The sequence below is a fragment of the Condylura cristata genome, unplaced genomic scaffold (assembly GCF_000260355.1).
Source record: "Condylura cristata isolate star-nosed mole 26May11 unplaced genomic scaffold, ConCri1.0 scaffold00015, whole genome shotgun sequence".
Classification (NCBI taxonomy): domain Eukaryota; kingdom Metazoa; phylum Chordata; class Mammalia; order Eulipotyphla; family Talpidae; genus Condylura; species Condylura cristata.
The window spans coordinates 33,606,249-33,627,192 of record NW_004567116.1 but is presented as its reverse complement, the minus strand read 5'-3'; the positions used below and the strand labels follow the sequence as shown (position 1 = coordinate 33,627,192).

The 20,944-nt window shown below is 38.9% G+C and overlaps 1 protein-coding gene across 1 annotated transcript; it reads right to left on the bottom strand.

Moving 5' to 3' along the window:
• Positions 1–1,135: 1,135 nt before the first annotated feature.
• NRIP3 (nuclear receptor interacting protein 3) lies at positions 1,136–20,938 on the bottom strand. The gene is made up of 7 exons (XM_004683062.2): positions 20,828–20,938; positions 7,145–7,306; positions 6,544–6,626; positions 4,450–4,589; positions 3,508–3,560; positions 3,299–3,393; positions 1,136–3,050 (listed from the first exon to the last, which is right to left on the bottom strand). Exons 1-7 carry the CDS (start codon positions 20,915–20,917, stop codon positions 3,035–3,037), a joined length of 639 nt encoding a protein of 212 aa, XP_004683119.1. The 5' UTR covers positions 20,918–20,938; the 3' UTR covers positions 1,136–3,034.
• Positions 20,939–20,944: the final 6 nt, after the last annotated feature.

The following is a 20,944-nucleotide window of genomic DNA, read 5'->3' as shown; positions in this document are numbered from 1 at the left end:
CTTTTAGTACCAGAAAGAACACTTTCCACATTGATACCTCTGAAGACAACGATTGCATTACCATTGCCCCTTTCTCAAACCGTATTCATGTCCCTGTTTTACAAATGGCATCTCCTACATACCAAGCCCTTAATACTTGCCCTTAATATTTCTACATATAGAATTGTGTTCATTTGAAGCACCAATATTATTTTTCATGAAGTTTTGTGAGTCTAAGTCCTCCAACATGCAAGTACAATAGATTCTTTAAATGTGAAAGTCAGAATACATTTTAAACTCTGTTATATCTTAGTTTTGTTGGTTTCATTCTCTGAAGATGATTATGAATGGCAAGTAATAGAGTCATTTTGATTCTGCTGCTCATTTGCTTTAGAATCAAGTTTGGTGTAGGTTTAGATAAGGATACCTACAGCGTAATTGCTAATGCCAAAATTCTTTGATCCCAGGACATATAGACAGGTAAGACAGGTTAAGTCTTTTCACATTTTCTATATTTGTAGTAAACAGACAAAAATAAGTCAGTCTTCTGAGATAGAACAGTAGTACCATCTGAGTAGTGGAACCATAATTCTAGATTGCAATAACTATTCCCATTGTTAAAGAATGTCTCTTGTTGACTGCTTAAGCACATTGTTTAAATATTTAAAATATCAGCAGTTTCTATCATCTGTAAAATGCCAGCTTGGTATCATTAAGGTAGAACTTTCAACTACACACTAAAGTTCATTTGTCCCTTCCCAAATAAACTCACTTATTTGTCTGAACTGAATTTCCTCTTGAAGAAGTATGTATTTTCTCACACACTGTTTGTTGACTGACCCACTAAAAAAGATTATCCTTATGTAAAGTTAAAGCTTTGAGGGCCTACCATATGCTGACGCTTTGAGTTATCTCATTTGAGCCGGTACTATTGTCATTTCTGTTTTGTAGATTATAAAATCTAGCTCAGCAAGTGTCACTAATTTTCCTAAGGACAGCAAGAGGGAGCTGAAGGGACATAATAATGAAAGAAATGAAGACCACAAAGCTTTGTGTTCAGAAAATCCAATACGAGAAATATTGATGCAATTAGGCTGTGCCTGGGCTTCCCCATTTTCCCGGGGCCCTGATACAAAGACTTTGTAAGACAAGCACACAGAGGGGAAGATTTCACTTTATTATTATACAAGTCTCACAATTAAACCCAACACAGCCAGAAACATTGAGCAGATAAAGTGCCAATGCAGAGGCCTGGCAACAGAAGGAGGAAAGAATCCAGTTCATCTCCTCCATGTCCCCAGCCTGGAAAATAGTTCTATTACACAAAAGTTAGGACAGCTGACACACCAAGAAACCAATTCTATAGACACTTTGAGCTAAAGAATAAAGAAATCTTACCAGGTAAGGTCTGTGCAGGGCAAGGACATAGAAAAGTTGGAAAACATTTGTTTCTCAAATGAATCAGGCATTGAAATACTAAATGACAAAAACAGTATTTTTCAAACTACCTGTATTTCAGATAGCTATCAGATATGTAATACAAGGGTTGCCAGTTCTATAGGTTACTTCTCGCTATGACCTGTCTTCAGAACTGTAAACTGGTTAGACAGTCTCCCTACACCCTCAGCAAGATGTGCTATGCATAGAGAATATTCTAGAATCCTGGGAAGAACTGACCTTATCTGCTTACCTTGCCAGTCCCTGAGAAGACCCAGTGCTCTTTATGAGAACAATTATTTGATTAGTGAATTCAAATGATTCACTGCACTGAGTAAGATTATGATACTTTAAGCTTAGATCACCCCAATTGCTTCTATTCCCAAAGGAGAAAATCATTTATTGATTCTCAGCAGCCGGAAAGATCACTCAAAGACCATCTTATCATTCCCCTGATGCATATAATTCTGAACTCAAAGGGCCAGAGTAAGTCATATCTTACCGAAGAATTTCACCTGGTATACAGTGAATCCAAATAAGGACAAACTAGGTCATGGAGTTCCATCATGCCTATCATGGCCAACAGTTAAGGCTGAACAGAACATTCAATTAGAGAAGGAAGAAGAAGTGAAGTATTTCAGTTGGGTCCTAGAATAAGAAATGGGCCAAAATGGTGGCATCATAGGTAAGGGAGGAATGTGAGGGGACCTCAGAGGAAAGGTGCAGACCACCACGGGTAAGAGAATGGGCTTGGGTTAGAGGGAGTGCTGAGGGCTTGTAGCCCCTGGCTCACCTCTGCTGAGATTCAAATGTGGCCTCCTCTACTGTGGCTGTGCTGTGGTTTTGCATCCCACTTCCACTACAGAAGCTGAGAAGGCAGTCTGGGGACAACCCAGTGATAACTGGCTACAGTATGGCTGCTTAGTTGTTCAACACGTTCCTAGTCTTTAAGGAACTTGGAGCTAAAAACTGGTAGGGACAGTAGCTGGACATTAGATGAGACTGTTGGTAAAACATGGTGAGGTTCAAAGTGGGATCCATTAAATATTCCAGGAACTACAGCTATGAGCCAAAGGGAAACTTGGGAATCTCTAAAGGGATACCCATACTTGACTATTTTTCTGACTACTCTAAGCACTTCCATAACCAAAATGAAGGAGTGATTCCTTTATAGGTATCCTTACCTGACATGCCAACAAAAAGGTTTAAGAAACCTTTTTGAAATAACTAAAAGGAGGTAAAAGGCTCCTGTTGATTATACATTTCAGCTATTGGAAAAGAAGTAAGTGTATGTGTGGGGAAATAGAACCTGAAATAGAACAGGCTCTATACCTGACAAAAGCAAATTTCTGAAAGAAGCAGAGAAATAGGACACAAGTGAGACCTGACAGTGTCAAAAAGGTCTATATATTAAGTGATCACAGAAGTAAAAAACAATGGCTATAACCAGACAAGATCTCCAAGCACAGACTAAAGGTCTGGGTGGGAAAGAGCCCTAGAGCTTCTAGTAGAGGGAAAGACCTGGTCCACAGCAAGGTGCTACTACATTTGGTTTAAACCCAGTTTTCTCAGTCAGCCTGTTGTGTGTGCATACGTGCAGATATGCTGCAGGCTGTAATTATGCTTCTGAAGTGCTGAAATGAGAAAGAAATAGAAGTAATGATACCAAATTCAAAGATATTAAGCTAAAGATAAGTACAAATTTAGTTAAAAGCTACTCATTTCTCCCGCCATTTTGCTGCTCATTCTGAAGTGTAGCTAGTTCTGTGGGATAGGGATTAAAGGCCAAAGGCAAAACACAACCCCATATTCTGTGTGATTACCCCCAAATCCAGCTTAGAACAAATGGACTTGACTTAACCTGATGTTTTTTGGCACTCACTTGGCTTCACTTGAGAAAACTGTCTCCACAAAAGGAATTTCTTCTTTGTCCGTTTTTCCCATTATCAGCCGGTGCTTATCCAAGTTTATGATGCACTGAAACAAAGGGTTCAAAGTGGTTAACAAATTGGTTACTGTGAATAAAACCATGATGGGGTCTCCATGTAAGAAGGAATAGAAAGAATCAAGGGAAAGTAGAGTCAATCCTACCTTCAGTGATCGAAGAGTCTGAAGTCCAAGTGACAAGTTTTTCTCATTGTCCTCTAATTAAAAAAAAGGAATAAAGATTCAACCATTTCATGCTGGTTTAGAAATAAGGCTATCGCCATTAGGTTTCATTTTACAATCTATCCATTCATCCAACCAAAATCTGTTCAGCATCTATTAAGTTATACATTACAATTAAAAGGAAAGAGAGCCAAAATTCAAACTCATGACTTTTTAAACAGAAATCAGGAACTTAAGAGTATATAAGGGAAAATATAGGAGAAAGTAGAAAACTATCAAAGGATTGATAACAAAGGAGTAAGAAGACCTTGTTATCTACCTTTAGCTCATGAAAAGCTCTCAGTAGCCATTTTTACCTACATACAAACAATACTCGTGTTCTTGCACCTTGAAAATTTTTCTTAATGCGAGTTACCCATTCATTTTTTTCTGAGTGATTCTCAACATGTTCTAAATGTAGCTTAGGGTTCACCTGATATTTTAGAGGACACAAATTGGGACACAGTCTATATTTCACAGAAAAGTACAAATCTGGGATCTGAAGAAATAAAAATTTACAGTCATGAGATCTTATGAAGGTTTGGTGGAAGTAAGGAAAAGCTTTATTTATTATTTTTTAAAGATGTATTTATTTATGCATACTAGAGCTGGGGTGTAGGCCAGAGAGGCAGGAGGTGAGAGGATTCACCAGAAACACAGTGGAGAGCAGAACAGGCAGATCTACCAAAATACACTGCTGAGGGGAGCAGTGGAGGAGATAGGAGAGGTCTGTTGTGCCATGTGGATTAGCTCCCTGGCTGGGGATCAAATTCATGTTTCAGTGGCTGTGATGATAGTTTGATAGTGTTGTGTCTCTAACCCCTGTGCCACCAGGGAGACCCAGGAAAAGGATTTATAGATAGGCCAGTCTACAGTTCTACTCACCAACCACAGCTACTGGGCAGTCCAGGCGGAGGGATCCCAGTGTTATCACTAGGTGTTCAATCTGGCCCACTACTTTCAGATGCCGGGGTAGAGAAAGCTTCTCTCCTTCATGCTTGTGAGATTTGACATGCTCCTTGAGTCTGCACCAGAAAGAAAGATACTGTAATCCTCTTGCAGAGGTTTCTTATGGTATACAGCAATGCCTGCCTTCTGACCACCACTGGAATTTCTTCAGTTTTCTGGGATTAAAGTATAGTGCTAACAACCTATACTTTTGAGTTTAGCACCTAGTTCTAAACATGCAGGAGATTTAAAAAAAATACTTAAAGATTCAGCTGTTGTTCTTAAAAATAGATATGACTACCTGCATTGGTGAAAGCCAATTGATATACATACTCAGAGAACCCTAGGCCTAGACTGTGTTCTGTCCACGTGCAAGACAGCTTAGTTAACATGGCCTTTTATCCATCTGTGGGTAACATCTCAGAGAGAGCAGGTTAATCTTAATTTTGGGAACATATTTTGTTTAATATCTAATGTTCTCCTTATCTTTTCTATTTAAGTCTTCCTTACCAGTTTTTCTTCAGCTATACGGTTAATGGAGGCAGGTACTTATTTATAAGTGTGTTGATACTGAAATCAATAAAAAATATCATGGAGAATGCCCTAATTAATTTATTCTGTGCAGGAGAGGAAAGAAAGGAACAGCACTAAGGTTTTACACAGTTATATAAACTGACTGGAGCAGCTAGCACCGGAGCTATTATGGGTTGGTGGATAAATACTTAATTATGTACTTTCTGTGCCAATACTTCTGCTTTATTCCATTTCCTCTCTTTTGGTTTTATAGACCATCCACAAGAAAAATAATGGCAGTTTTACAGATGGTTATTAATTCCTCTGGAATCATGGCAGTCTGCTGCCTAATTATGCAGCAGGACATTATTAGTCTTTCTGGAACCTTCACGTTGCACTGTATCTCATCTCTTTACCACATAAAAAAGCTTATGAATCTTCCTTCAAGAACACATGTGTCCTGGACTCCCCCACCATCTTAAATAACAATGTACAAAACCTTAGAAACACAGTGGTCTTTCTGTACCACTTAGAGTCACCACTTAGAGTAACAGTGGTGGTGAGGGGTGAGGACAGGGTAGAAATGAGAAGGAATAGGTCATTTAGCAGAAATCACTGATTATACAAATCAAGTTCTGTGCAAGCCCTACCTAAGCGTATGGAAGCCTTGAAAGTAGCTTGAAATAGGCCATTACATCTGTCCTCTGTGATTGTTTAAATACAGAGATTTGGACTGGGGAATAATTTGTTGAACTTAGGGCCAGAGAAGTAGAAAAGGATATTGGGATAATTTCTCTGGACTGTTCCTCAGAATGCATCTGGTACTTTGGAGGGAAAAAAAAGGAATAAAGAAACAAAGATTGAGTGAAAAGGAGAAAAGATACAAAATGGCTCACTCCAGCTGTTGGAGAGTTGAGACATTCATTAAACACAGTGTGTCCATCTCATAGCCAATCTCCAGCAGGGCCAGCAGTAAGATCTGATTTTACCTGTTCTCCAGAAGTAGGGAAGAAACCATTAGCTAACCATCTTAATGATGGTTCCAGCCAGTAGTAATTGCAACCCTATTCCAAGTTCTAACTAATGTTTCTTAGAACAGATAGTATGGCATCCAGAAAGACCCTGAGTAAGCTAAGATCAACCACATTCTTGCTTTTATTTGTCTAGGTGTCCCAACAGGACAGATCCTTCTAATTTGTTGCCTAAGCAGTACGCACATCAGAATCAGGGTAGTATACACAAGGGTTTCACAGTCTCTTATTTCAGTCTAGAGGTCTTTGCTCAAAACTAAGTAGGTGGAAGTTATTAGAAAGCCTGAAGCTTTCCTGCCTCACTGATTTGTTCCAGTTGTCCAAGAACCCATCACTTCACCTCTCCACTAAGGACTGATTCTGGCTGATATCTGAGCTCTTCAAACTTCTTTTGGGGCCTCTATGGAGACCCTCTCCCACCTCTAAGTTCAAAATATATTTAGACAAACTGCATTAACATCTAACGTAGCCACAAGTGGCTACTTACCCCAGTCTTTCCACACAGGCTGAAGAGATGAGATTATACTGACAGCCTGTGTCAACCAAGGCCTTCACATCCTTTCCAGCACACTATGAAGAGGAAACACATTGTTCAACAGGAGCCAGAGAAACAAGAGGGAAGGGAGAGCCTGGGAGCAAGCAGTAGATGTTATATGAAAGGTAAGGTTGGAGCGCATTCTCACAAGGGTTGACAGTGTTCCATTTTTATCCACTGCTGAATCTCCTTTGAGGGGTTCTTTTTTTGTTTAATCTAGAGCTAAGAAAGTATCCCAAAGGACTTTGGATGTTTCATTCTATATACTGTGTATGTATGTATGTATGCATGTGTATGTGAGGAGAAGAAAGAGAGAGGGATCCCACTGCAAATCTGATGAAAGTTTTTGGTCTTTACCCCCATGAAGATGCACATACATACAAAATACTGTATGCTCCTCAAGTTTTGCATGAAATTAAAGGTCATCAATGAATTCCAAGGTAAGACCCACAATCTGTCAGTTTAGAGGACAGGACTCCCACCATCAAGAACATAAAGGGTCCAAAATCCTACTGGACAGAAAACTCTGGAAAATCTGTACTCAGAATATTACCTGGCAAGAAACCAAAATCATGTCATCCTCCTCAGACTTCTTTAGCCCCTCAAACTTAGCCTGATTGAGCTTGTTGGTCTTAGAGGCCCAAGGGACACGGCTGCTTCGGAGCTTAGACAGGTTGGTTTCCATTAGGCGCCTCTGTAGAATGTTATGAGGTTGCTTGAAAAATAGAAAACAGACTTTTCTGAGACAGGTCATTTTCTCCTTCTCCTATTGTCCATAGGTGTTAACAGAAAACATGAATGAACTTTGCAATACTGAGCTCTATTTTTGCTTCTTATTTATTCTTCTTTCAAGTGGGAACTTCCCTGATATTGTCAGAGTAGACTCTACAATCCAATTTGTAGTAGGTCACCCTGAATGAATAAGAAAGTAATGTGGAACTCTGGAAAATATGGAGAGAGCTAATGAATATTCTTGGGGGCTAAAGAGAACTGAGGGACTCTTGTGATTTGCACTACCTGGGTTTATAGGCCTTTCCCCTTTTGCCCCTCCAACCTTTCCCATTACAAGAGCATTTCAGAAGAAAAGTAGCCTTAGTCTATATGAAATATGTCTATCTTCCCAAGTGACTTATAGAAAGAGCAGTGCATTCTCACAGACTGACAAAATGTATCTAGCATTGGTTGTCAGAGCTCTGCCTACTATTATTTCATGTTTTACTTCCTTACATTATTATCTTTTAGGCCCAGTTTATATATGCCTTAATGGCTTGAATCTCCTGTTGGTTGAATCATCCATGGGGAGGGGAGATAGGTGGAAAGACAGTTCATAATTACTGAGTAACTTTCTCAGGAGACATGCTTTGGCATGTGGTAGAACCCACAGAAATCATTCTTACTAACATCCTCTGGACTTCAAGGAACATAAGGCTCTTCATGCCATATGCTTGTCATCCAATTCTCCTCTCTTCAATGTGTCAAAAAGTGGGAGTACAAAATGGACAGAGTCTGACCGAAAAACAAGGGACTTAATTAGATGTTATATCTGTGCCAGGATATCTAATGTCAGGAAGCAGAATAATGAACATGAATGTAAGCACTCTTTGATAGTGCTTAGGAGAGTTCCTAAGACGGATATATCCATCCTCTATTGTGTCTACCCTAAAACAACCTCCAGAAGTTAAAAGTCATCTCTTGAAAAGTAATTTGACCTTAGAAATTTCTATCTGTGTCTTACTGCTAGTTTACAATTACCTTCACAATCAATCCCTCAAAAGACAGAGTCTAAGTTTCTATGTGACACATACCAGACAGTGCGCCAATTCTAGGGGAAGAGGGTCACTTTTAGAAGCCCAGAGCCTAGAACCTCCCCAGGGAAGTGAGTAGAACTGGAGGTCTTCATTATCTATCATCTTTTGGATTTCTGAGGAAGAATGGAGTCAGAGTCATGACTCACTGTAACCCTGGGGAGGCGAAGAAGTAGATTCCCAAAATACACTGATTCTTGGCATAGCAGATTCTAAATTAGTATCTTTGGGAAAAGGAGAGAGAGAAAAGCACTTAAAAGAAAATGAGAGCTTCTTAACTTGATAAAGAGCTATAGGAAGTATTAGCTCTGTCAGATTTCCTGATGTTACACTAGGAGAATGCTTTGTTCCTCAAAGGAAACAAAATCTTCATTCTTATTTCTCTCACTAGTAAGACTGGATTCTTAGCTTAAGTCAAACTAAAGCAATGTGTTGTTTCTGTCAAGTCCATGCTTAGCAGGACAAAGTCAGTTAAGTTGAATTTAAAAACTAAAGACTAGAAGGGGCTTCAAATGCCATCTAATCAAAGTCCCCCTAAACTAAAGTATGGAGCTTGCCTTCTACACTAGTCTTGCTGTACACTTCTTTACCTGGTTACTCTTAATTTTGTAAGGCAGTCTAATAATCACTAACACATGAAACAAATAAATCTCTGAAATAATTTTCCTTGAAGTAATCTCTTTCCTGAAATTTCCTTCCTTTCTACTGGGCCTTTACTCCAGAGGCTAAAAAACATATCCAGTGTTCACATATATTGGGAGAAAATGCCTCCACAAACCTTAGACCCTGTTTTCACAATTCTACATCATTGTTTGTCTCTTCATGCTTCTACATCACCCATCCTTGTCTTAAATGATCTTTAAAGTAAAACAAAAAGCCAAAAATCACTTTATTTTCTTCACTGAGATCACTATAAAATCAATAATGACTGTATAACTATACATCCACTTCTGCTCCAACCAAAAAATGTTGCTAAAATGATAGAAAAATAAGTCACAAAAAGAACAATAAAAGAAACAAGAAAAAAGAGACATGACAAAATTTTGAAATGTGGAAGCAGACAGAAAAGTGGTAATTTACCCAGACTAGAGAGAAAGCTAAGTGCTTTACACAAATTCCACTTCATAGAACAATAGTGACAGAGGTTGCTAGTTCTTCAAAATTCATACTGTCTGGCCCTCCCTGGTGACGCAGCGGGTTAAAGCACAGCACTGAGAAGCTAAAGCCACTTCCACATGAGTTCGATTCCCGCCTGTCCCGGAGGTGACCACATGGCGCGGCAGACCTCTCCTGACCCGCCCGCTGCTCCCCTCAGCAGTGTACTTCGTAGATCTGCCTGTTCTGCTCCTCTCTCTGTCTCTGGTGAATCCTCTCACCCTTCACATCTCTGGCCTGTACTCCAGTTCCATATGAATAAATAAATAAATCTTTAAAAAAAAAATCATACTGTCGTCTTCTTTCTGGGCAGATACCCAGGTTATGTTTCCCAGCCTTCCTAGTCACTAGGAATAGCCAAAATGAGTTTGAGTAAACAGAAGGTAAATAGAAGTGGCATACACCACTTCTAAGCAAGGCTAATAAAAATCTCCCGTGCTCACTCCTCCATTCAGTCATAAGAATGGCTGGCTAGAATGGAAATGATCCTTGGGGACAGAAGAGCCACTATCAGTATGGGACCTTAAATGACTATATGGAAGAAGGCTATCTTGTTGACCTTTCCATTAGTTGTGTTACTTAAGAAAAAATAAGTTATTATGTTTGAATTATCATCTACTTCAGGATCTAGCTGCAAACGCAGTTTTTCTACTCAAGCTAAAACCCTGGAAAAGTTGAGGAGTTATCAGTATTAGCACCTCTATTGTTGGAGGACACAGTTAGGGCTGGAAATGGATTAATATGAAACCTAAAAAAGACTCTCATTTGACCAAAACAACTAAGTAAAGTGCCAAAATTTTGCTCCTATTATAAGTCAAAAGATTCTGGTTGGTTGATAGTGTGACTAGATTTATAAGGTATGTACTATTGGATTTATTAAAAAGTTAAAGGTTTAAAAATCAATAGATCCTCCTTGTATAAAATATGAGGGGAAAAACAAACAAGCAAAAGTTAAGGGTGAGGGTGGAGGGCCATACTAATCAGAACTGAAAGATAGGAATTTAAAGCTTGAAAGGACCCATATGAAGCCTTGCATAATGAAGGTATAAAGATCTACACCAAGATTTCATATCACTATGAATTTTTACAAGTATTATGGATTTTCAAAGATTCTAAACTCTTCTGAAAGGAAAAGGATGACCCAAATACAAAATCAGGAACCAATATGACACAAGCCTGATGACTCGATGGTAGAATAGAAGTTGAAAGGCAACGGAATGATCCTTTTAAAAAATGTGACAGTAGGGTCCTCCCTGGTGGCACAGCAGATTAAAGCACAGCACTAAGAAGCCAAAGCCACTTCAGCATGAGTGCGATCCTTGCCCCAGAGGTGATCCACATGGCACGGCAGACCTCTCCTGACCTGCCTGCTGCTCCCCTCAGCAGTGTACTTCATCAGTCGGCCTGTTCTACTCCCTACTCTGCCTCTGATGAATCCTCTCACCACCCCTGCACCTATGGCCTGTACGCCAGTTTTGTGTGCATAAAAATAAACAAATCTTTAAAAAAATGTGACAGTATATAGCTTGAAAATCTAGCCAACCTATCTACTTAGACTCAGAAGTAATTTCCCAGGGATCTTCAAGAAGCTACCAAATATATATTCTAACAAGGCAAGGGAAATTAGCAAAAAAGAAAAAATGTAAGATTCAAGGAATAAAGACCCAATAGAAAAAAGAGGCAAGAGAAATTCTGAGAATAGTGATAGAGAGCAAGTCTCGAGTTTAAGTAGCAGCCCCTGAGAGCAACCAGTCCAAAATGAAATGGGAGGCCAGGGGAACACCAGGAAGAATGTCTGCAAGGAGGAAAAGAATAGACTAACTATGTCTACAGTTTTGGTATTTTTTAATGAGATATGGATTTCTTTTTTTATTTAAAAATGTATATATTTATGCATACAGAACTGGGGTACAGGCCAGAGGAGGGGTGGGGGCGGGGAGAGAATTCACCAGAGACAGCCTGGGGAGCAGATCAATGAAGTACACTGCTGAGGGGAGCAGTGGGTGGTCAGGTGAGGTCTGCTGTGCCATGTGGCTCACCTTGGGGGCTGGGGATTAAACTCGCACTGAGGTAGCTGTAGCCAGCTGCACAGTGCTGCACTACAACCCTGCTGTGCCTCCAGGGAGGGCCACATCTACAGTTTTAAGGTACTTGGAGGAGACTTAAATTTTACAAGGAGAATTAAAGAAAAGACAAATAAATTATTATTATTTTAAAATTCATATTTATATGAGAAAGGAAACACAATTATAGTAAATTACTTGACTCAACTATGAATAATATGAACATAATTATAATAATATAAGTAGTAAATGCTGATTTGATCCAAAAGAGCTATTTAATACAGGGAACATAATTACAGGGAGGTATAAGAGCATTAAACCTCTATATTTACAGAAGAAAATCAATAGATAATGGTAAAACCAATAAATCAAGAAATAGCAGTATCACCATATTTCTTTTTTTTTAATTGAAGTAACAATGGTTTACAACACTGCATGTGACTGAGCATGCATACTCAGAACTTTGACTATGTTTTAAAGCCTATAGAGGAAAAGTCCTTTTCACAGCTCACTGACCACCAAGGAAGCCTTCCACTGAGTGTCATCATATTTCTAAGTAAACACAAAATCAATTTAGTTTTGATTCTAAATATATATATATATATATATTTCTAGATAAAATAAATTTTTATTTAGTTAATTTTAAATTTAAAAACCTCATATATTAGGCACCTATTCAGTCACAAGAAAAGTCAAGTTATGGTGGCTTATTTTTATTACATAACAAAAGTCTCAAGGTAGGCACCTACTGGTAATTATAATAATTCAGCATTGTAATAATTTCAGGCTACTGCCTCTGTAATTCTATTTGCATAACCCTTCTTGGTTATACATTCACGGAGGAAGGTATTATGTGCCACTGACTCCTTTTACCAGGAAACCAAAAGCTGTCCCAGATGTTGCCGAAGGAGTCTTTTAGCTATAACCTTGGTCAGAATTCACATGGCTACACCTAGTTACTGAAGGGTTGGGAAAGAAGTTAGTGTCTCTAATCTTCATAGAGGAATCAGGCATATAGACAAGGGTTGAAAATGGATGATGATTTAGCTACCTGTCTGTACATTCAAAACTAAATGTAATTAGGCAGGTATTAATGTCAGGTAACCCTATAACCATATCGGCATCTATTTGCTGACATTTGCTCTATTTTCTTCAGTAATTCGTCTGCAGACATTTTAGTCTGTGGTTCAAACATATCTCAATTTCACTATTTAATGACCAAAGGAATTTTTAGGTTGTTTCTACATGTCTGCCATTAGAAATAATGCTGAAGAAACTCAACATTTCATTTTCTTTGACACCCCTCTACTGGCTTCTAAAGTCATCTTAATGTCTATTCCACATCTGTCTCATTTACTGGTTCCTTTGTCTCTGATCACTTCTTAAATATAGTCCTCATTATTCTTTGATATTTTCAGCCTACCTATTCTTTCAGGGCAATCTTATCTGCTTCAATTGCATAAACTACTACCTTATTTTTGTTGTTGTTTACTTTCATTTAGTTGTTTGCTTTGTTTCTTAAATATACTGCTTGGATGAAATTGCTACCTTTATAATAATGACTATCTCATGTCCAGACCTCACTTGTGTTTATTTTTAATCAATTATTTTCTTACATCATTGTTAATTTTTGTACAGTATTTGACTTCTCCCCACAAGAGTCCCCATAGTTTTCCTATCACCATAGTACCTGTGATCTATCACATAGTTTCTAACTTCTATGTTTTAGACCCATAGATACAACAGCCTCTTAGAATTTCTCCACTTAAATATTCCATGGCCAGTCTCAAGCTAAACTTATCCTACTGATCTTTCACACAAAACTTGCACTTTTCACCTATTCCCTATCTTGGAGAATGAAAGTCTGTCTCTTCAACACTTCATTTCTACTGTTATTGCTAAATTCAAGCAATCTCCCAAAGCATTAATTCATGATCTCCTTCCCCTACAATGGCTCTCTTGTCTGTTATCACACATAAAATCTTTAAGTTACTTAACATCGTTCATCTACTACTACTGTTCACCCTCTTCAATGTTTTCTTTATTCCTTCATGAAAGCTTTCTCCTTTCAGCAAAATTATCACTTGTCATACACTACCTTGGTGAAATCACTAGCCTCTTTAAGCATTACTTTTCTCTAAGTCTCTTTTCTTTTTCTTCATTAGTAGTAAAAGAGGCCTGAGTTCCAAGTATCTGCTCAGTTTTAACATTCTGGTTACTCTAAAATTGTTAGTCCATTCCTACCAACTTGGTAAAATGGAATCACCATATACCCACCCATTCTTGAATCTTTTCTTTCCCTAACATTCTATCCCAGTTTTGTTGCTGCTGCTTCTGTAACATATCTGGAATCAGTCTAGTACTTTACCACCTTCAGTGTAATCCAAGTTACCACCTTCTTATCTGTGCTACAAAAGCTTCCTAAAGTGTCTCTGCCTTTTCTTTCACTCTTCTCCAAATCACTCTCTACATAGCAGTCAGAGTGAACTTTTAAAAATATGTCAAATAATATATACCCTTACTCAAAGACCCTGCAATGGCTTCCCACTGTTTCTAAACAGAATTCAAATGTTTTATTATAGTTTATAGGGCTCTACATCATCTGGGACAAGAACTTATATCTTGATCACAAGTTTATTCCCAGTTCTTAATGTAGTATCAAATGTTTAAGTATCTATCCTTTACTTCTTCTAAAAGACTTTCTAGATTAACACCAACTAGCTCTTTCCTTTAGGATTCCTTCAATACTTGTACATTAGTTTGTTCTACATGCATTCCCACTACTTAGCTGTGCCTTTCAAATTTTCTTAAGTAGTTTGTTTTTTTAAGTTTACTCATGTATTGACTTTTCAAAGGCTTCCATTGTTTCCTTGGTATCCTTTGAAATACACAGTAGTAATTATTAACTAGATAAGTACTGCAGGTACTCTAGTGGCCTTTTGGATATAATTCTCAAGTCAGCCTTCTGACATAGATTCTGAAGCATACTTCAGCCCAAGACTGTTACTAACCGAATCATTCCTTGGTTCTTTGCTGTTCATGAAATATGACTGCTAAACCCTAATCAGGAATTATGCATCTAAACCCATATAAGGTTAGCTTTAATGTGCTACCTCCATCATCATTAGAAACTTCTGAAGGAAATAGGTACTCTGGGTTGTGTTCTATTCTGGGTGGAAATAGCTGAGATTTCTCAACCTGGCATCCAGTATCTTTCTAACCAGGCTGTAGAGTGGGAAGTGAGGTGAGAGGAAAGGATTATATTGCAGTATGCTACAGATTCATGATTTGAAAAAGTACTTCTAAAGTCTCCTTCTCAGTTCCTTAATCTATGCTGCACTGAACCCAAACAGAATCAAACTAATGGACTTCTGTGCTCCACAGAATGGATATCACTGGAAAATACACAGTAAATACACACCAAAAAAAAAAAAAAAAAGTCAAATTCCAATCTGCTGCTTGTTTTAGAAATAAAGCTTAACTGGAACACAATCAGCCCCACTCATTTACTGTCTAGAGCTGCTTTAGCATTACAACAGGAGATTTGAATCGTTGAGACAAAGACTTTCATGGTCTGCAAACTAAAAATACTTACTATCTGGTCCTTTGCAGAAAAAGTTTGCCCAGTTCTGACTTAGAATAGTGTTTGAAAGCATATGCAATGGAGTCAGACTGAGTGAGTTCAGGTTAGTAAGTAACGAGTAGTGTTTGTATAAAGACTCAGTGAGATGGTCAGTATGAAGCACCTACCACTGTTAGATTGAGAGCAAGTAGTCAAATGCTAGTAAGCATATATATGTATTTGTACATCAAATTCTTACACTGAGACTAAAATTGAAGCTGATTACCATTTAATTTTTGTCCTAAGTGGGTATATAATAATTCTACTCTATTTTAGTCTTCACACATAGTTTGTAGCTAACAATGGACTTCTGACTAACTCCCATATCTTTATCTGTGGCCTTGAAAATCTAAAAGGGCCTTTGCTAACTAACTGACTATACAACATGTGACCCATTCTACACCCATGGGAACATAGATGGTCCCTGGGTTTGCAATTGCTCACAAATATAAGAGAATCTACCTAAGACAGCTGTCACAATTCATTACCCCAGGTCTTCTGTGTTCTGTCTCTGCCTTATGACCCAACAGACATGTTATTTCCAAGATAACAACAGCTTTATTCCTGATTATTACCTGACTTGTGGATTGACGTGAGATGGTCAATTTCTTTCTTTCTTTTCTTTCTTTTTTTTTTTTTAATTTACTTAGGCACACAAGAGTTGGGGTGTAGGCCAAAGGTATAGGGAAGAGGGTGTGTGAGAAGATTCACCAGAGACAAAGCGGGGAGCAGAACAGGTGGACTGACTGAAATACACTGCTGAGGGTAATAGCCAGTGAGACAGGAGAGTGGGTCAGCTCCCTGGCTAGGATCAAACTAGTGCTGCAGTGACTGAGGACAGCTTCATTGTACTGAGACTTAACCCTTGCACCACAAGGAAGGCCCCCTGAGATAGCTGTTTCTTAGCTACTTATGGAAGGATGATTTTTTGTTAGAAACGATTCACACATGTGCAGTGAATTAGACTAAATATCTTATAAAGTTCTTACTTTGGGGTTTTGTATGTCATACTCTTAGAGGCAGCATTCTCTCCAGACTATCTCATAGTCTTCTCACTCACCAGGAAATGATGATGCTGTAACCAGATGCTGGTATTCATCATTATCATCACACCAGGACAGACTAATTAATTACTTCTTCCACTGAATTTCCCTTGTGCTTATTGACTGTTATATCCTTGGCAAAAAAATAAATGCTTCTGGTGGTGTTACTTATCCTCTTATGGTCTATTCAGTGTCTATACTTCAATAACAAATAGACATCTCAAACTTAACTTACTCAAAAACCAAACTCCTGATTCTTCTTCCCTACTCCCAACCTGCTCCTCCTGTTATCTTGTACATTTCAGAAAATGACATCTTTATTCTTCTGACTTCTAGATAAAAAAACCTTAAGGTCATCTTTAACTACCTTTGTTTCAGTCCCTTAATTTAATCCATCAACAAAATCTGTCAATTCGACATATTCCAGAATCTTATTTTTTCCTGTCCCTATCACTATCAAAGTGCTCTAAGTCACTGCTATTTTTGACTCGGATTACTGTAGAATAGCTCCTAATCTACTTCTTTTCCTTTAACAGCTTAATTTCCAAATGGTAGTTTCATAATTGTTTTATAAAATAAATCATGTCATGTCATCCTTTTGCACAATCTTCCACTGACTTCTTATATCAGATTAAAACCAAAGATCAATACATTGTCTGATCTGGTTTCATCCTTCCAGTACACTGACAAGGCCATAAGTCTTGCTGGTTTTCATTCATATCAAGCATAATAACACCTTACCCCTTAGCACTTGCTATTTCTTCTTCCTAACATATTTACCCCCAAGATATTTTACTCCCTAATTTTCTTCATAGCTCTTAAAATGTGATCTTACCAAATGACATTTCCTGACCACCCTATATAAAATAGAAAAGCTCCACTCCATCCCACTCTGAACACTACACATTGCTTTTATTCTGGTTTATTTTCTTCAAAGCCACTGCTTACTACCTGATATATTATGTATTTTACTTGTTTTTATTTTCTACTTTCTCTCCCCATAAGAACACAAATCCATGAGGGCAAAAACTACATTTTGGTTCACTATTATATTTTCAATGCCTAAACTGTTGGCTGACATGTAATAAGACTTCAATAAGCATCTTCAAAATAAGTTAATTAATCTGCACTGTTTCTCTCCCAACCTAAACTGCCTGTAGTGAGAAACTTCTCTTTCTTCATCTTTGTAATCCCAGCACCTAACACTTTGTCCTGGCCATAGCAAATATCCAAATAAAGTCTGTTAGGATGTAATTACAGATCTGGAAATCTTTGTTTGTAACACATTCTGGTGTTATATTGCTATTCCATGATATTCTTCTAAGGCTCTAAAGTTCCCTGGTCCAAAACCCGTGTCATTATGGATGTCTTATGGCATTTTGGATGCCACAAGGTACCATTCTGGGCTGTTCTAATTAACAGAGATTCTGATCAGGTATATCAGATAGTCAGAGTATAGTGCTAGTTATTTCATGGTCAGTTGGCTCTGCCATGTTTCACTATCCTTCCTCTGGCTTTTATTCTAGTGGGTTTTGTTAAAACAATTGCTATAAGGTTAAATCATAGATAGGAAAATAAAACTCTAGTGCTGAGCGAGTAAGGAAATGGCTTGATTGTCAGTAACACTATTAAATAATAAAGGGAAATATGATAAAGTATATTTCCCATGACATAACTGCTTTTCATATTTAAAAGGCCTTAGCTTGATAAAAAGAACATTTATGAATCTGGTAGCTAAAACAAACAAAAAAAATACAACAGACAAAATTCTAAGAGTGGAGATTTGTTTCTCCAACTTCATCAAGTTTTTTAAAAGTAATAAATCAGATAAAATATTACTCACTTATATTTATGATTTTAGTTCCTAACCTAATAGAGAAAAAAAATAGCACAAGTTAGAAGGATAAGCAATGTAAGAGAGCCAAACATAATAAATAAGATTAATTTCCACAGCAGACTTGTTATAGGTGACTACAAAAAAGCAAGAATAGGGCAAAAGTGCTTCCCTGGAGACAAGAGAACAAGGCCACCTTTGATAGCCTATGGGTGCACTCTGCCAATTAAAAAAAAAAAGAATTGGCAGGCTGGAGTTAAACAATGAAAGTTACAAAAACAGCATGGTTTCTGTAACAGCATGGTTACAGAAAAAATAGACAATTCAGAAAACCCAGCAGTATAATTCTAACGATAAGAAAAACAATCCAGTCTTCTCACTGGCACAAATCCCAGCATCAATTAAAACAAATTTGTCTTTCCCCCACCTCTTTTTGGTGCCATTTCTTCTTCTTTTCTTGTCTCATTTCTATTGATTGTGTAAAAATAATCTACTTCAGTTTGCACCAGATCCTGACTCAAGAACAATTCTGTCAAAATAGTCCATGAGTTTTGGCATCCTTCATGTTTTACTTCAGTGAAAGAAAATTGAATCAGTATCAGTCTATACTCCCAGAAGTATCCATAAAGTGTCAAGAGAATACTTACAAGGTTATTTTTAAAACTGTACTGAGGCAGCAACATCAGTTCCAAGAGATCTTAAATATGCCCCCAGCCCCTCACCCCTAGCCCCAGTACTCACAGCTCTCCTACCTCAGCCTGTTTTGGCTTCTATGACCTTCTCTAGCTCTTTTGTTCAATCTTTTGTACATTAGAACAGTGAGAAAGATATACTGACTCTGTGGCAATGGGCGAGAGAGGGTTCAGAAAGTGTAAACCATGGTTCAGAGTCTCACAGTCAGTTTCTATGTGTCACATCTATGTGGATAACCTGCGCTTCCTAAGGATGCTTCTTCCTTCTAGCCTATTATTGCTTATTCTTTATGCTATCAGCTCCTGTGTGACTTGAGACAGATTGGAATCAGAAAAGCAAAGAGAATTCTTCTTACATAGGATAAAGTACTATAAAGAATGCTAGGCAAAAAATAGAGAAAATTCCTGGGGGCCAGAGAAATCTTTGACAGACCAGGAAAAGCAAGTGCCAATTACATTCAGCATGAAAAAAGAAAACATTCCACATTTCACTTCTCCTCCTAGTAATTCCCTCTTTGATTTTTGGAACTTCAAGGTTTCATTTTGGCCTGAAGGTTAGAAGACTTGGACCTGGTTTGCTACATGAATCTAAACTGCTTTAAAGTGGAAGAAGAGTGAGAGATTTCCAACAATACATTTCTCTCACCACTGTGAGTTAGCATGAATCAGACTGATCATCTTGTGTTTGTGCAAGAAGAATGTTTTTTTAAAAACAGAGCATGATAACTGGGTAGAAATTCCCTGCAAACAAATAACTAAAATGATTACCACAGTGGGGGATGGTAAATCTGCTATTGGAGTCTGCATGGTCATTAGAGTTTTAAAAGAAAGAAGTGAAAGTAAATTCAGAAGCTCTGACCTCCACAGACATAGGGAGACTGGACACGGCAATTTAAGCGAACCAGACTATCATCCCCTGCTCCCGCCAAATGAAACATCCAAAGGCTCAAAAGAGTACTGGGAAAATTCTGCAGAGTACCTACTTCATTTAAACAATTAATACTTCATAAATTACTGTCCAGATGAGTAAACTGATGAGTAATGTGAAAATCAAGAAAGCAAGTAAACTACACACAAAATTTCCAGATAAAGCTACAAAGCCAGACATAAATTTAGCCCAGCGCCACTATAGTGACTGAAGGCTAAGGGTCACATGCTCGTCCATTCTCTTCCCGGCAGATAGAGGACACCAGGTGTTTGGCCCAGACCACCACTTTCTCCTGAAAGCTTCACCCTGTTAGAAAGCCTTCTCAGTCCCAGCTCTAGCTCCACACGTTAGCTGGTCAGTGACATGGAGTATCCCGGTTTCCACACTCTATCACTCTATCCATTCTTTGGTGGTGGTGGGGGGTGTTGGGGAAGGGGGGAAGGAGTAAGGGTGGAGAAAGAGGGGAGAATGATGAAACATTTGGGATTCAGGAAACCTCCACATTCTACTCTTTCTCTTTCCCCTCAGAATGGAAAATCAAAGGTAAGTAGGTAAGACCAAAATCAAGCAGAGGAGTAGCTCTTGCTAGAGGGAAATGAGTTCAGCAAAACTCATCTGGATATGGTGACCGCGCCCTTGCTCCCATCCTTCTTCTTAGGCTCATTAGGGTTCCGCCTGGGGTGAGATCACGGGACCCACCAAGGGGCCTGCGAAGCAGGGGGAGCTGTTCCCATTGCTAGGTGTATGCCCCCCAAGCAATCCAATTCTGTGTAGGGGAAGGGAGAGCAACCCGAGGGCAAGATGCGGTCGGACGAGGTGTCCGCGACCCAGAGGAGAGAAATACGAAGGGAGGGAGCTGAGCGCAAGGAAGGCGAGACAGAAAAGCTACGACTGAATGCGGACAGAACTGAAGCCCGAGGATGCCGGATGGAGCAGTCGGTGACCGAGCAACCGCGAGCTAGTGGACAGCGGCGGGCGCCAGGCCTGAGCCGGGGCTGGTGACTCAGTGAAAGCGTGTGGGCGGGCCCGGGGAGACGCAGGTGACCGGCTGCCGCGCGCGGGGATCCCCAGGGGGCGCGGCCGCGGAGGCTCACCGTGTCCTTGGACGAGCCCAGCTTCTTGAGGCCGTCCAGGGGCAGCAGGTCCGCGGAGTCCTTGTGGATGAACTGTACTGCCTGCTTCATCCGGCGCTGCTGCCGCAGCGTCGCCAC

What these genes read in the sequence shown, in the direction of transcription:
- NRIP3 (XM_004683062.2), bottom strand. Translation starts at nt 20,917, where the DNA reads ATGAAGCAGGCAGTACAGTTCATCCACAAGGACTCCGCGGACCTGCTG. An exon ending in GCCTGTGTGGAAAGACTGGG is followed by an intron (nt 4,590 to 6,543) that starts GTAAGTAGCCAC and finishes TTTCTGGTGCAG; the next exon opens with ACTCAAGGAGCATGTCAAAT. An exon ending in CTGCCCAGTAGCTGTGGTTG is followed by an intron (nt 3,561 to 4,449) that starts GTGAGTAGAACT and finishes TTTTTTAATTAG; the next exon opens with AGGACAATGAGAAAAACTTG.